Source organism: Pelobates fuscus, chromosome 4 (genome assembly GCF_036172605.1).
Source record: "Pelobates fuscus isolate aPelFus1 chromosome 4, aPelFus1.pri, whole genome shotgun sequence".
Taxonomy (NCBI): domain Eukaryota; kingdom Metazoa; phylum Chordata; class Amphibia; order Anura; family Pelobatidae; genus Pelobates; species Pelobates fuscus.
Genome location: NC_086320.1, coordinates 39,281,394 through 39,296,885, shown reverse-complemented (window position 1 = coordinate 39,296,885; position 15,492 = coordinate 39,281,394). Strand labels below are relative to the sequence as shown.

Here is a 15,492-nt window from a genome sequence, read left to right as displayed (position 1 = left end):
TTGTCTAAAATGTTTGCGATTTAGTCGACTAAAAGAATTCAGAATACGACTAAAACTAAATTAAAATTTGAGGCCAAAATGAACACTGCACAGAGGGCCTGTGGGAGGGGCAAACAAGAAGGACCAGGGCTTGGGAGAGAGACACCTAGAGGGGATGGGGGGGGATACAAACAGATACAGAGGTCCTGGGGACGGAGCAAAAGGCAGATAGAGGCTTTAACTAAACCCATTAGATTTTAGTTGAGTCGACTAAAATCTAATGCAGATTTAGTCAACTAAAACTAAAACAATTCAGATAAAAAAAAAAATGTTTTAGTTGTATTTTAGTAATCAAAAGACTGTGATTAAAACATAATTAAATTTTTTGCGCCAAAATTAACACTGGTCTAGACTAAGTGATATGTGACCAAGTTCTACACTCCATATGATATGTGACAGACAGAGCTCTACACTCCATATGATATGTGACAGAAAGAGCTCTCCACCCCATTGATATGTGACAGAAAGAGCTCTCCACCCCATGTGATATGTGACAGAAAGAGCTCTCCACCCCATGTGATATGTGACAGAAAGAGCTCTCCACCCCATGTGATATGTGACAGACAGAGCTCTGCACCCCATGTGATATGTGATAGAGCTCTACACCACATGTGACATGGGACAGAGCTCTGCACCCCATGTGATATGTGACAGACAGCTCTGCACCCCATGTGATATGTGACAGAGCTCTGCACTCCGTGTGATATGTGACAGAGCTCTGCACTCCGTGTGATATGTGACAGGCAGAGCTCTGCACCCCATGTGATATGTGACAGGCAGAGCTCTGCACCCCATGTGATATGTGACAGGCAGAGCTCTGCACCCCATGTGATATGTGACAGGCAGAGCTCTGCACCCCATGCGATATGTGACAGACAGAGCTCTGCACCCCATGTGATATGTGACAGACAGAGCTCTGCACCCCATGTGATATGTGACAGACAGAGCTCTGCACCCCATGTGATATGTGACAGGCAGGGCTCTGCACCCTATGTGATATGTGGCAGGCAGGGCTCTGCACCCCATGTGATATGTGACAGAGCTCTGCACCCCATGTGATATGTGACAGGCAGGGCTCTGCACCCCATGTGATATGTGACAGGGCTATGCACCCCATGTGATATGTGACAGGCAGGGCTCTGCACCCCATGTGATATGTGACAGGGCTCTGCACCCCATGTGATATGTGACAGGGCTCTGCACCCCATGTGATATGTGACAGGGCTCTGCACCCCATGTGATGTGTGACAGGCAGGGCTCTATATTCTATATTCTGAGAGATATTCCATGTATCACGCTCCCATTGGATTCCTTCTCGGGGTGTTTATGTACCTGGGCTGTTCTGCTGTAACTCGCCATCACCAGGAGGTCACCATGAGCCCAGACCGAGACAGCTTACACTGGTGCACTCACTAATACAGTCCGGGTGGAAACCAGCCAGTAGGGACGTTCCCCCTTATAAACATCGGAAATAACTCCTACAACTCCCAGGCAGTGCCAGCACCAACGGCGAGCCTTTCCTACACAGACAGTGACCTTATCTACAATAACAATCCCCACATTACGTTAATACCCCCATGGCACAGCCTATTGGGAACCAATATTTCATACTCTTTGTTTCCGAGGGGAAAACATAACTAGTTGTCTTTAGAGATCCAAACACAAGCGCCTCCGCAGTACGTCTCCATTCCAGGAGCCATTTTATCGGAGCCAGGCGCGTGACAGTCAGCTCATACGTGGTCTACAGTAACATGGCGGCCGCGTTCCAAGCGACGCCCGTGGATGGGCTGCGGATTGCACAGAGCAGCTGTGAGTGTTTAGCGCTCTGTGCGTCACATGACAGCAGTGGGCAGCGGAAAGCAGTGTTACCGCGGGGATTTGAGTTTGGCTGAGTGCAGCTTCCCCCCAAAGCCCCCTGGAACCGCAGGACTTCCCTGACAGTGTATGGAGCGCTTTGTGCTGGTGGTGACCTGGGATAGGGGGACTGAGGAGGCCAAGGACAAGAAGCTCATACCTGCAGGTACAGACAGGCTCCATGTATCATCACCCACTGTGTATGCTCTCTCTGGACTACATTTCCCACAATGCTCAGCTGTCAGCAGGCCTGCTGTACTCCATTATAGCTGGAGCTGCTAAGGATGTCCAACTTTGAAAGGGAGAACTAATAAATGTGTCTCTGTGACTTGAAAAACTGGTACAGGGTGGTACGGTTATATTCCAGGGACCATGTTAAAGACCACTATAGGCACCCAGAGCACATCAGCTTAATGAAGTGGTCTGGGTGCCACGTACATCTAGGACTAAATTGGGGTTAATCCAGCCTCTAGTGGCTGTCTCATTGACAGCCGCTAGAGGAGCTTCTGCGCTTCTCACTGTGATTTTCACAGTGAGAAGACTCCAGCGTCCATAGGAAAGCTTTGTGCATGCTTTCCTATGGACTGACTGCGCGCGCGGCTCTTGCCGCACATGCGCATTCAGCCGATGACGACCGAAGGAGGAGGAGAGTCCCCAGCGCCACCTCCCCTCCCCCTTCAGCCCCACAGGAGGGCGACCCTGAGGATGGGGGCACCCTCAGGGCACTATAGTGCCAGGAAAACGAGATTGTTTGTTTGTTTTCCTGGCACTATAGTGGTCCTTTAAATCAAAATACCGAAGCTTTATTGTACAAATTCCTATCAGGATTATGAAATGTCCTGTGAAAATCTAGTTAATGTGTATGGGGGGGAAAAATGCTTTATAAATTTACGTTTCATATATAAATATTTCATGTGAAATGAAAGCCTTATTTCTCCTGAACAAAATTATATGTAATAAGTGTGGGTGCACTTAATATGAAAGAGCTAAATTATGGTTGAACAAACATATAGCTCACGTTCTTGGTTCTGTCAAAACTTGTACAATTGCCACTGTCCTTAAAGGGTTAAGTAGAAAACTACAGTATCTTGTATTTTTCATGCGGCTAGCAATGCCCACACACCATGGCTGAAAATTATTTATGAAATCTGTCAATCCAATGCTTTCCAATTGGAAAGCATTGGGAGGCTATTGTACATGCGCAGCAAAACATTGTGCTGTGCCAACCAGCATCTCAATTGAATCAATGCATCTCTATGGGGAACGTTCAGCACCTCCATGCAGAGAGTGGAGATGCCGAAACGTCAGTGCACCAGGAAGCGCCTCTGAGTGACTGCTGCTGGAGTTGTCTTTTTTTTTTTTTTTTTTTTTATAAACAGTTTATATCTGAAATCATTATTGCTTGTTACGAATGAGTCATCTATTCATTAAAAAGTTTGTAATGCTGACTTTTTTTTTTCCCTTCATTTTTAGGTTTTGCAAATGTCCAGGAGCTTCATAACCAACTGAAGGAGTACTGTGCCAAATACACAAACACATTCACAGGTAAGTTACTTTTAAACAACTATAAAATAACCAGCGTTAAAATCCTCTATATGGAACACACTGAAGTGTGGTTGTATGTGCACAGCCCATATATCTCAAACAGTTCATTAATCCACAAGATTTGTGTTGCTGTAAAAACAGAAAACGAATCCATTTCTCAGAATAACTGGTGTTCTTTTACACAAATTCTTGTTTTCCAGCCTGTTCAGTGACCGGTATTCCGGTGGTAAGGAAGTGGTTCTTTGCTTTGCATGCTGTTTGTGGGTCTTTCCAGGTAACATACATGTGATATGCCAAGTCCATTGTGTGAGTAAAGGTTTTCACGTTGTACTAGTGTTTACTGTGATGTGTTTTTTTCTCTCAGTTCTGTAGCTCTGACTGGGAAGACTTGTCTCCGCCTCCTGCATCAGACGATGACATTGATCCTGCTCCAACTACAATTGAAGAATGCTTAAATGCTATTCACAACTCGGAGGAGGAAGATGAGGAGAACAGCAGAGACTCTATTAGCCAAACTAGGTATGGGAGCAGATTATACTGTGGTGGGATTATTTTTCTTGCTGTGGAATAGTTATCCCAAGAGGAACATGGTTGTGAAATATAGATCAATATTCCAGATCAGAGCAACCTAAAATAACATTTCTTTATGTTGATGCTATAAAAGTATATACAGAGCAAGAGAGCATCTGATGAGTAAAATGCCATCAGTTTATCAATTCTACATTTGAATGATCTCGGGCCTTACAAGGACAAGGTTTATTGCTTACTACAGCAGAGGACAGAGGCAAGACGCCACCTGTGTGTGTTTGTAAACTTTGAATTTTGCGTAGAAGTCCCAGCTTAGACACGTTTGATCAGTTTGTATTTTATATTTCCAATGCTGTTTCTGTCATTCAATCCCAGAATGCTGCCAAGATATTTTGCAGTATCATGAGAATCTATGACTTCTTGGGGGAGAAAACGATGTAATTAAATTTTTCCTCTCTTTCTTTTCACTCAGTTTATTTGAAGAGTCTGCAGAATTGCTTCACCAACTGTCTGACAAACTTCCCGCACCAGGTTATTGCTTTTTCTTGTTCATGATCATAGTGTTTGTTAGTATCTAAATCTGCTTATGGTAAACAGATCCCCCTTATTGTCAATACAACCTTACTTAAAGGGACACTATAGTCACCAGTGCAACTTCATGTATTCCTGACCCTATAGTGTTAACACGACCATCAAGCCCCCCTGGGCCCTCATGCCTCCATAAATATAGTAAAAAACGTACTGTGTTGAAGCCAGAAGCTGTAACTCTGCATGCTGTTAGACTCGGGAAAAACAAGCAGTCTGCTGACATGTGGTAGCCTGATCCAATCACAGTGCTTACCCATAGGATTGGCTGAGACTGACAAAGAGGCAGATCAGGGGCAGAGCCAGCATGATTCAAACACAGCCCTGGCCAATCAGCATCTCCTCATAGAGATTAATTGAATCAATGAATCTCTATGAGGAAAGTTCAGTGTCTGCATGCAGAGGGAGGAGATACTGAATCACAGGATGCTGTGCACAGTGCTGCCCTGTGCTCTGCTGACAGCAGATCTGAGTGGATAGAGGCATATTACGCCTCCATCAACTCCGAAGTCCCTCTGGTTCACTCTGAGTGACTGCATCTGGAGGTGTTCCTAGCTTTCAATGTAAACACTGTATTATCTCAGAAAATACAGTGTTTACATGAGAGGCTGCAGGCAGCTATAGTTCTCACCTGAACAACCTCATTAAGCTGAAGTTGTTCAGGTGACTATAGTGTCCCTTTAACATATATAGATGCTTTGTGTGATTGATTTAATATTTCTGAGTCATTGTATTAAACCTAATTTTTTCACAATGAAAACATTGGTGGCAGTTAGTGCCTTCTATAGGGGTTGAAACTGCCTTCAAGATACCAGTTATTATAACTTCTAACCCGTTGAAAAAAAGCATAGTCTAAACATTGGGGCTGTGGTCTCCACTCTCTATGCACCTGTGTGTCTTACATTGCTTTGAAAAGAAAAAGGATATTAATTTGCTGATATTTTGTACCAATAAAGATTATCCTTTCTACACCTCTGGCACGCTATAGTTTTTGCTATATATATTCAAAAAAACAATGTCAGAGAAGGACTTTATTATGTGTACCTCTAATGTGTACGTCATGGTTACCTTTTACCATAAAACCCTCCTTATGCTTATTGCCAAAATGAACTTGGGCACTGACCGTCCTCTTAATGAATCCCCCATAAGATAAACTTAATTTCAGAAAATGGCAATGTCCTCAAAACTTTATCTGTATTGTTAAAGGAACACTTTAGGGTCAGAAACACAAACATGTATTCCTGACCCTATAGTGTTAAAACTACCATTTTGGCGACTTGCCCCCTTAAAAGGTAATAAAATTTACCTTATTTTCAGCATTGTGCGGGTCCATTGGTGCCGGCCCCTCCTTAGATCCGCCTCCTTGCTGACATCAGAATTTATGATTTAAGCCAATTCAATGCTTTCCCATGGAATCAATTCATCTCTATGAGGAAAGTTCAGCATCTCAGGTAAGCCACCTAAATGGTGGGTTTAGCACTATAGGGTCAGGAATACATGTTTGTGTTCCTGGCCCTATAGTGTTCCTTTAAGTATTGGCATAATAGTACAGGAGATGATAACAAGTGTGGGCCGAAATCAGGGCTTGCAATACATACAATGCAGTTTCTTTCCTTCTGTTATTTTTAAAACAAGAGTTGGGCATCAAGTGCTGGTGGGGGCTGTTGCATAAATGTAATTTAGATTGGGATAATGACAGCAGGGATGTGAATTAAGTATAAGAAGAACCTAATTTTACTAATAATTTGATTTTATTCTAACTGTTCTTATATAGGGAGAGCTCTTGTAGATGTGCTGTTGCTATCTTCTCACGCTCCCAAATTGAAGGATTGCATTTCTGCAGTCGGTGCTTTCAAACATCTCAAGGAATGGCACACTGCCAAAATAACCATTGCTACAAAAGACGGCAAAGGGTAAGGATTCATTGCAGTCATGCAAAACTGAAATATATAAAGTGCTTTTGTAAGAAAATCCTTCTAATCTTTTCATTTCCCACATGTCCCCTTCTTATGTCATTTAGCAAATTCAGGGATTATTTAAAAACCTGTCTATATCTTCTCTCTTCCAGACTGTATGTGTATTGGCTGCTGCCATGTGATTTAATGGACTGCACAGGCTATATGTATGCATGTTTGTGTACTCGTATATATGCTTGTTTGTGTAATTAATACTAATACGGTTTACACTAGTAAGTCCATTTAGATCACTGAAAGAGCTGCACTGAATTCGAGTCAAGCCGATATGATCAATACTTCACAAATTAATTTTGATGCTAATAACTGTTTACTGCATCAGTGGGTTTTACTCGTGGGGACACAAACTGAATGAAACCACCTGAATGAAACATGTTAACAGAAGCAATTAACCATCACCCATGGGCCATATTGTTTACAGAACTAACCAGGAAGTTAATTTGTCAAGTATTTGGTCAGCCGAGCATACTCACAACTACTGTATAGCCCGCAATACAAGGCATAGAGCAATCTGTATCTTACCCGCTACTGGAGCTCCTTTTATTCCAAACCGAGAGAAAGGAAAGGACACGGCTTGGGCTTTAGCTGCAGTTAGACAATTCACAGCAGTATTTCGATGGGAAAGGTTTCTTATTATGCCATCAGTATCTTCATCAGGGGCCTCTGTGTTACTCGACCCATGGTGGAGTAGTGATCACTTGTAGTTTATTTATTTTAAAGGAAAGTGAATAATTCCCTGGGTACTTCCTGCAACAATATGAGATCAATAATAAACCAAAATAATAGGACATGTAAGCTCATTGAGCAGGGCCCTCAACCCCTCTGTTCCTGTGTGTCCAACTTGTCTGGTTACAATTTCGTGTCTGTTAGTTCACCCATTGTGCAGCGCTACGGAATTTGATGGCGCTATATAAATAAGAGACCTTAAACCCAGTCCTATCAAAGTTAAGGCACTGCGCTGCTCCCTTACATTCTATTGGATGCTATGACAGGAGATTCCAGCATAACTGATGTATGATCTTCATGTGACTTGTACATTTTGTATCAGATCATAAAATTCAAGATTAATATCGCTTAACGCGTTTACCATTCTCTCTTAAGGTGGCAAAAAATGTCTAACTTTTTGTCTGCAAGTGTCATACCCACTGAGACTCTTAAGTCCTTAATCGACCCCCAGGAATTATGGAGAGGGGCAATTGAGATCCATGAGAAAAAGGTAAAGTATACATTTTTATTTTGTTTGGCATGTGTGTCTGTACATACATTTATGTAAAATGATAATATTTTGGGTTAAATGTTTACATTTGATGTTCAGTGAATCCAATGCTTGCAGGCAGAAATAGATGAACAGCGGGACAATTGGTTTTCTGCACTTGTCTCTCCTGCATTGCTTTGCTGCTTGAGATCGGTGATCTCAGCCAATATAGTGCTTTTGGTGGCTAGTGTCCATGTGCAGCAAAAGGCCATGCTGTGCTAATTACATGGTCTCTATCATAAGCGCCAGGGTGTCACAGTGACAGCCACTAGAGGCATTTCAATCCTTCAAGGCAAACATTGCCATTCTTGCAACAACAAAATTATTATTTGCAGGATTACAACTTGAGGGACATGGCACCCAGACCACTTCACTGGGGGCCTGCAGAGTCCCTTTAAGCGCACAAAACCCTCTCCAAGAATGTTTTGTATGAATTGTGTCTTAATAATATACCAGTTTTTAACATTGCTGTGTTTCATTCTCTGCTTCTTCAAATTGCTTCCCTAGTTTACATCTGAAGTGGAATTTCCAGAATTTTGCATACGTTCCTCTGATAACACGGATCGGCTCTGTATCTCAGGACTCGGCCATGTCATTGAAGACAACACGGATAAAAAGAGAAGCGTTTTATCACCAGAGGTATGATTTTATTCAAGTAGTTTTAGTTAAGTAATGCGGAAGTCTGGTTTTGGGTGGGGAAGAAACTCATTGAATTCTTTTTAATTTTTTTAATGTTGTTTTAATGAATCCTAATCTTGCTATTTTTTTTATTAAATGTTATATTGTTGTCTTTGCAGGTCTTCCACTACTATGGTCCATCGCTGAAGTTTGTCCAGATGGTGGAAGTTTCACAAATTCCTTCTTACTTTATTTCAAATTGTGTGTTTGAACTGTATCCTTGTAATCTGGCACCCCACCTTCTCCAACTTCCAGTGCTCTCTCTGAGATACACATGTCAAGGAGAGCATCCCCTTTTGGTTCTGTAAAACAGAAATTGTTTTTCATGACTGGCTTTATCCACACACAACCAAGGTTTATTAATCAAGGCTTATGCTTTAAGCCATTATGATAGAAACAGATTGTGTGCTGAGATGTTGGTACTCCAATAATGGAATTTAAAGGATGTATTCCTGACCGTATAGTGTTAAAATCACCATCTAGTCACCCCCTTGTCACCCTAAATATAGTAAAACTGTACCTTTATTTCAGACTACTGCTGGCTCTTCCCCTGATCTGCCTGCTTGGCTGAAATAATCAGAAGTGGAGTTCTGAGCCAAACACAATGCTTTCCCATAGTATTGGCTGAGACTGTCAAGGAGGCCAGCACAAGCCAAACACACCCCTGGCCAATCAGCATCTCCTCATAGAAATGCATTGAATCAATTAATCTCTAAGAAGAAAGTTCAGTGTCTCCATGCAGAGGGTGGAGACATTGGATGGCAGTACTGCACACTATGCAGCACTGACACAGGAAGCACCCACAGTAGCCATCTGAGGAGTGGCCAGTGGAGGTATGCCTAGGCTGTAATGTAAACACTGCATTTTTTCTGAAAAGACCGTGTTTACTGCAAAAAGCCTGAAGGTAATAATTACCCTCACCACAAATCCAATAAGCTGTAGTTGTTCAGGTGACTATAGTGTCCCATTAAATGTGTTTTCATAATAGGGTGGTAATTGCACGTGTCGTTGACTTAATATGTGAACCTTGAATGAAGGAGGGGAGCCATTACTGGAAAATATAAAATGCACTTTTACCAGAAGCAATGGTTTAAACATTATCTATTTTTTATTATTATTATTATTAAATAAAATAACAAAATAAGTCTAGATGAAACTGTAAAGGACATTCAGATCGAAAGTGACAAATCCAGAAACAGCCTTCTGGATGCAATAGTAAAATCTAGCACCCCCATTTAATCATATATAGGGTAAATATGGAGTGTGTTAAAAAAATGTTTTATGCTATCCTTAACAATCATTAGATGTTTGACACAAAACTCTCATCATACAAAGTCCAAACTGATGTTGAATCAACTATACTCCCTGACGGGAAAGGTACATTCTCTCTGTACATGTATTTTGTTGTGAAACAGTGGGTAGAATGTTTTTTGAGGTGGGGGTGATTTGGGTTTCCACACTACAGGGAGCATTCTACTGGAAAGAGAGAAAAGTACATGAATATATTGAAAGTGTCTTTGTGATCACAAATCGTATTTGTACTTTTAAAGTTGTAAATCAGATTCATTTTTAATTTTAGAATTTTTATTTTTTATTTTTTTAGCTATTGGCTAATCTGGTATTTGCAAGGGGAATTCTGTGTGATAAAGTATTGCGTTCTCTTCCACTTTCCCCTACACACTATATGCCGGGATTTAACTAATCTCAAATATACAATTCTCACGATCTAATCATTCTTGCTGTATTGAAGTATTTTGAAATTGGGATATATATCCAAGATTGCCACCTCCAGTCTGAGAAGAAAGTATAATATCTGTTGAACTTACTAAACTTTGATGAGCTGAAATGAATATGAAATGTTTCTAATATTGTCCAAATGTGATTTATTGGGGAGGAGTAGGACAGAGCTGTATTTATTGCAGTATACAGGGGGGTGAGCAACACAAAACAATTACCTGACGCGGTCACGCTCCATTAACTCTGAACGTCTCTGGGCACATCATATAAAATCTCTTGGTTGCCATATTGTAATTTTAGTTTTCCGTCACGCTGACCCACAATTACGTATTGGTTTGTTTTTTAGGTTGCGGCTGTATTTATGTTACCATGTAATGTCTGCACTTTGCCTAATCCACCTGCGCCTCAATGTAGCTCAAGAAAGTGGAGAGAATATATGTCCAGAAAACCTAAAGAAATCAAGAGTAAGATTGTCTGCTATGTAAGATTAAAGGTTTATTCCAAACCGTAAACTGACAAATTGCAAAGCGGAGTCAAAATAGCCGAGTGAACAAAGATTCAGACAATGTTGATTTGTAGAATTTTATCAGCTCGCTAGTAACTGTAACTTACGTTTTTGTTAATTAAAAAAAAATAAAAAATTTTTAGTGAATCAATAAACTATTTTGATAAATTAAATGTGTGAATTCCTGAGGAAAGACTCATTTTTAAATATTATCACAATCTTTTTAAAAAAAATGCATTTATAATTTTTTTTTTTTTTTTTTTTTTTTTTTTTTTTATATAAAGTTCCAGATGTCGAGCTAAAGGGGGAGAACTGTGGCTATTATTTCCTTGTCCAAAGCAAAGTTGATGGAATATGTACAGCAACAATGCTTCACTCTTCCAGTCAGATTAATGGTGCAGCGTCGTTCTCATTATTATATCAGATGCTGAATTCTACACACGATGAGAACCGTAAGTAAATTCCCCTATTATTGCCTTATTCCTGTATAAAATCTGTACTGTAATCGTCGTGTTATGTAGACCCTAATCCATTATGGGTTTTGTGACGTACTATTCACATATTATTTTTTTTTTGTTTCATTTTTGTTGTCGAGTTGTATTTTTTTGCCACTTTGTCTAATTTAACCTTTTATCTTTCTTTTCTTTCTTTCTCTTAATGCTAATAGGGTTATTCACTAAAGTGAGCATTCAAGGGAATTTCAAATTTAAGCTTAAAACCGCTATGCTTTCAATTTGGTCACTCTGACCTCAAAGTTGAATTATCACTTCAGTGAATACTGCTGCTAATGTGTTCAGGCAAATGTTTATTTTTCTCCCGTTAAGGCAAGATGTTAGTGCATGTGCTATATTTATTTTTACTTATTTTTTTCTTTTTTTTTTTTCTTAGAAAACAAAATAAATACACTGAGTTGTCTGCAGCATTATGACGGTGACACCATTATCAGGAGAGAACAAGCAGTGGATCGGTGTCAGGCCTTAGCTGTTAAAGACTATTTACGTAAGTCCATGTATCCACTGCATTTATGCAAACCTTCTGTCTTTAAAATGTTTTAAGATCTTTTTCAGTATATCAATGTTTTGTTTTTTCTTTCAAGAGAGGAGAGAATCCTGCCAACATTCATCTCCTAGTATCGCTGATCTCAAGAAACTGTTGGTATTGACACGAGAAGGTGTGTTTGACATTTTTGAGACTTTAAACCAGACCACAAGCCGTGATAATATGGATGTTACCAGGACTGAAATGGATCCTGCAGGTACATTATATTTAATTATATTTACAAATTGATCTCTATCTGCGGCTCTGTATTCTGCAAAAAAGCTATTGCATCTTTGAGATTAATGTTCCAGTTTCTGTATCTTTAGATAAACTTTAGTTTCTGCTCAAACCTCCAAGTCCCAGGTTTGAGTCTCTTCTTCACTCCCTGCACAGAAGAGACTGTCGGTTTTCATGCACGGTATGACCCAAGGGGCATGAATATGGCTGAAGGATCCTGTAATGAGTTGTTTTTTTTTTTTTTGTTTTTTTTTACTTTTATCTGCCAGAGCATTAAACCCACTGACACGTGAAGTGAATAGCATTGATTTATATTTTACAATGGCACCTGTCAAGGGGTGGGATATATTAGGCAGAATGTGAACAGTTAGATCTTCTGCATAGTTAGATCAGCTGATTAGAGCAGAGATAATTTCACTGCCTCGGACCTGGGAAACCCAGGTTGGTTTAGCAGTCAGACCACCTTATTAGTAAATTGCCCTAATTATCCGCCAACCTAAAATCCTCATAGATTGTAAACATGTTTGAGCAATGCCTTCGGTTTTCATTTCTTTGTTGTTGTTTTTTTCTCCAGACTCGGATCAGGCAGCATCCAATCCAGCTGAATGGCCAGAAAGAAATGTTCTGCAGAATCTGGAGAATTTTGAGAAAATGAAGCAAAGGATAAGGTAAAAGTACTGTTACTCATTTGAATGCAAGGACTGCTGCAAATTGCAAGCATAGTCTAGGTAGAAGTTTATAATTCCGCATATTTCAGACACAGGCGGCTTTGTAACATGTCAGTTTGTAATGCTCGTTGGGGTCTTCGCAAGTTATGGAAAGGTATTGGTATTATGTAGGAATATTTATGAAATATCCAACATAGGTTACAGTGGTTACATTGTAAGCTTGTTTTCGGCAGGGTCCTCATCAACCAATTGTTCCTGTAACGTTTTGTTATTACCCCTTTATAATATTCTAAAGCGCTGCGGAATAATTTGGCGCTGTATAAATGCCAATAATATTACATGGTTCAGCATGACTGCCAGTGGTTGAGGACCGTGCATGTGTTTTGACTTTGTGGCAAGCATAATCTACATTAAAGGGACACTATAGTCACCTGAACAACTTTAGCTTAATGAAGCAGTTTTGGTGTATAGAACATGCCCCTGCAGCCTCACTGCTCAATCCTCTGCCATTTAGGAGTTAAATCCCCTTGTTTATGAACCCTAGTCACACCTCCCTGCATGTCACTTGCACAGCCTTCCATAAACACTTCCTGTAAAGAGAGCCCTATTTAGGCTTTCTTTATTGCAAGTTCTGTTTAATTAAGATTTTCTTATCCCCTGCTATGTTAATAGCTTGCAAGAGCCTCCTGTATGTGATTAAAGTTCAATTTAGAGATTGAGATACAATTATTTAAGGTAAATTACATCTGTTTGAAAGTGAAACCAGTTTTTTTTTTCATGCAGGCTCTGTCAATCATAGCCAGGGGAGGTGTGGCTAGGGCTGCATAAACAGAAACAAAGTGATTTAACTCCTAAATGGCAGTGAATTGAGCAGTGATATTGCAGGGGAATGATCTATACACTAAAACTGCTTTATTTAGCTAAAGTAATTTAGGTGACTATAGTGTTCCTTTAAAATTATATTTTTAGGCTGTAATCTCTGCGTGTTTTTTAATTTTTTTATTTTTTTATGTATTTGTTTTTAAAAATGTAGACATTGCATGTGAATAGTCTGCCTCGATGCTCTTTCCATAGAAATGTAAGCTACAGTTAAACAAAACAAAGGAAGAGTGCAATCAGATGGTAAAGCGTGTTTGCTCAAATGTCAAAAAGCACTTCCAAAATAACAGAATTACAAGCCCCATAAGGAATATGTTTTGTCGACATCGCTTTTTCTTTTTTCCTGCTGATCTGTTTATCACAGCTTTGCCCAGTACCTAGACCTAGAGCAAGGGTATGAAAGAAATGACTCAAAAAACTATCTTTTCTTATCGTACTGTGGTGCAGATCAAAAACTTATTTTTTATCTCCAACTAGTTTTAACCCCTTAAGGACCAAACTTCTGGAATAAAAGGGAATCATGACATGTCACACAGGTCATGTGGCCTTAAGGGGTTAAGTAAACTTACTTTCTTCCTCCCTCAGTTTCCTGTAACATTTTCTTTGTGTATTGGCTGCTTTATATTAAGTGCTTTGTATTTTGTGTTTTGTGATGCAGCATACCCTGTGTCTCGTAATATTTTTCTGTCTCTGGCTGCAGAGCCTCGATCCTTCTTACCTCCGCAGACCATTTTCTTGGGAGAAAAGACGGACAGAAGGAAGCAGTGACCTTGGATGCTAAGGAGTTACTGAAATATTTCACCCCGCAAGGTTTAGCAATTGGTGAGCTGCAGCCATTACAGGTTCAGCGAGGGTAAGTATATTTACAATGTTACCAAGTAGAAGTAGAGATTGTAGCCGTATTAGTCCATGCTCCGAAATGCTTCAGACTTGAGAAAGGGAGGTTATCCCGAAAGCTTGTCATTAAAAAATTCTGTTAGTCCAATAAAAAAAGGGTACAAATGTTCTGTTTTTTTTTTTTTTTTTTACATGTACAATGTTACCACGCAGCTAATAGTGTACATAATGTGTGCATAGCTCATGAACCTTACATTGTATATAGTAAGTTTACAAAGAAGTGACAAATCATGCTATATTTGGTAGTGTGTGTTTGAGACATTTAAAGGGGACCCTAAGCACCGTAACCAGCTCATTTTAACAGACCCCAAAGGTCAGTGCCATTAAATACAATTCCACCATCCCTTATCGCTCTTGTGTGAAAACATGCAATCAATTCACGTTTAACAAGTAATGGATTAACAATGGATTTTGTTTTATGCAAGAAAAGCAAATATTTGCCATCTGTTGGCAGATAGACATGCACAGAAGACTTGTGGTCGAAGCAGCATCCACTAGATGTCGCTGCTGAACCTCATTCTTTGTGTTTTTTTTTTTTTTTTACTTCATGTGGTCTTCTCTTTAGAAAAAAAAAAATACATTTAGTAGTACAGAAACTTCCACTGTGTGCAGTACTTTTAAACTAATAAGGTAATAGAATTGAAAAAGTTTTTTGTTTTTTTTTTTAATATTACCCCATTGACAGCCATGTTTCCACAATCTCTAGCTGAACAAACTCATTACCGTATCCCAAGCTGACAGATATAAGCGACTCAGTATCTGAACTGAGCACTTCCTGGCCGCTGTTTCTCACAATGTTGTCATTTCCTGACCATAATTTGCTAGCCCAGTCCGCAGGTTTTATCATCACCCAAGAACACGTACAAAATAATCGTGGACATTCTTCCACACCAATAAATTTTAATTATGACATACTGGCAAAGAAGGTGTAGAGTTTCCTGCCAGTGGACTCTAGTTTGCCATTTGTAGAACTTTTACATCCGGTTCTAAGCAAGAACCACATGTGAGCTGACAATCTAGAAGGTAAATATACAGTGAGACAAAAGGCCTCAGTGGAGAAAATGATTATAAAGA

The 15,492-nt window shown here is 39.9% G+C and overlaps 2 protein-coding genes across 2 annotated transcripts in view; one reads left to right on the top strand and one right to left on the bottom strand.

Moving 5' to 3' along the window:
* Positions 1-1,469, bottom strand: part of MRPL13 (mitochondrial ribosomal protein L13) — a 97,983-nt gene extending 96,514 nt beyond the window's left edge. The window contains exon 1 of the mRNA XM_063451105.1: positions 1,372-1,469. Within this exon, the coding sequence (XP_063307175.1) occupies positions 1,372-1,398 (27 nt within the window). The 5' untranslated portion in view covers positions 1,399-1,469. The remainder of the gene's footprint in view (positions 1-1,371) is intronic.
* A 407-nt stretch (positions 1,470-1,876) lies between these two features.
* The window catches only part of MTBP (MDM2 binding protein), a 29,207-nt gene continuing 15,591 nt past the window's right edge, over positions 1,877-15,492 (top strand). Inside the window, exons 1-16 of the mRNA XM_063450267.1 lie at positions 1,877-2,059; positions 3,367-3,438; positions 3,639-3,712; positions 3,803-3,957; positions 4,439-4,497; positions 6,326-6,464; positions 7,626-7,740; positions 8,287-8,418; positions 8,577-8,671; positions 9,762-9,834; positions 10,541-10,658; positions 10,984-11,151; positions 11,588-11,698; positions 11,796-11,954; positions 12,549-12,642; positions 14,222-14,374. Coding sequence (XP_063306337.1) covers positions 1,984-2,059; positions 3,367-3,438; positions 3,639-3,712; positions 3,803-3,957; positions 4,439-4,497; positions 6,326-6,464; positions 7,626-7,740; positions 8,287-8,418; positions 8,577-8,671; positions 9,762-9,834; positions 10,541-10,658; positions 10,984-11,151; positions 11,588-11,698; positions 11,796-11,954; positions 12,549-12,642; positions 14,222-14,374 — 1,793 coding nt within the window. The 5' untranslated portion in view covers positions 1,877-1,983. The remainder of the gene's footprint in view (positions 2,060-3,366; positions 3,439-3,638; positions 3,713-3,802; positions 3,958-4,438; positions 4,498-6,325; positions 6,465-7,625; positions 7,741-8,286; positions 8,419-8,576; positions 8,672-9,761; positions 9,835-10,540; positions 10,659-10,983; positions 11,152-11,587; positions 11,699-11,795; positions 11,955-12,548; positions 12,643-14,221; positions 14,375-15,492) is intronic.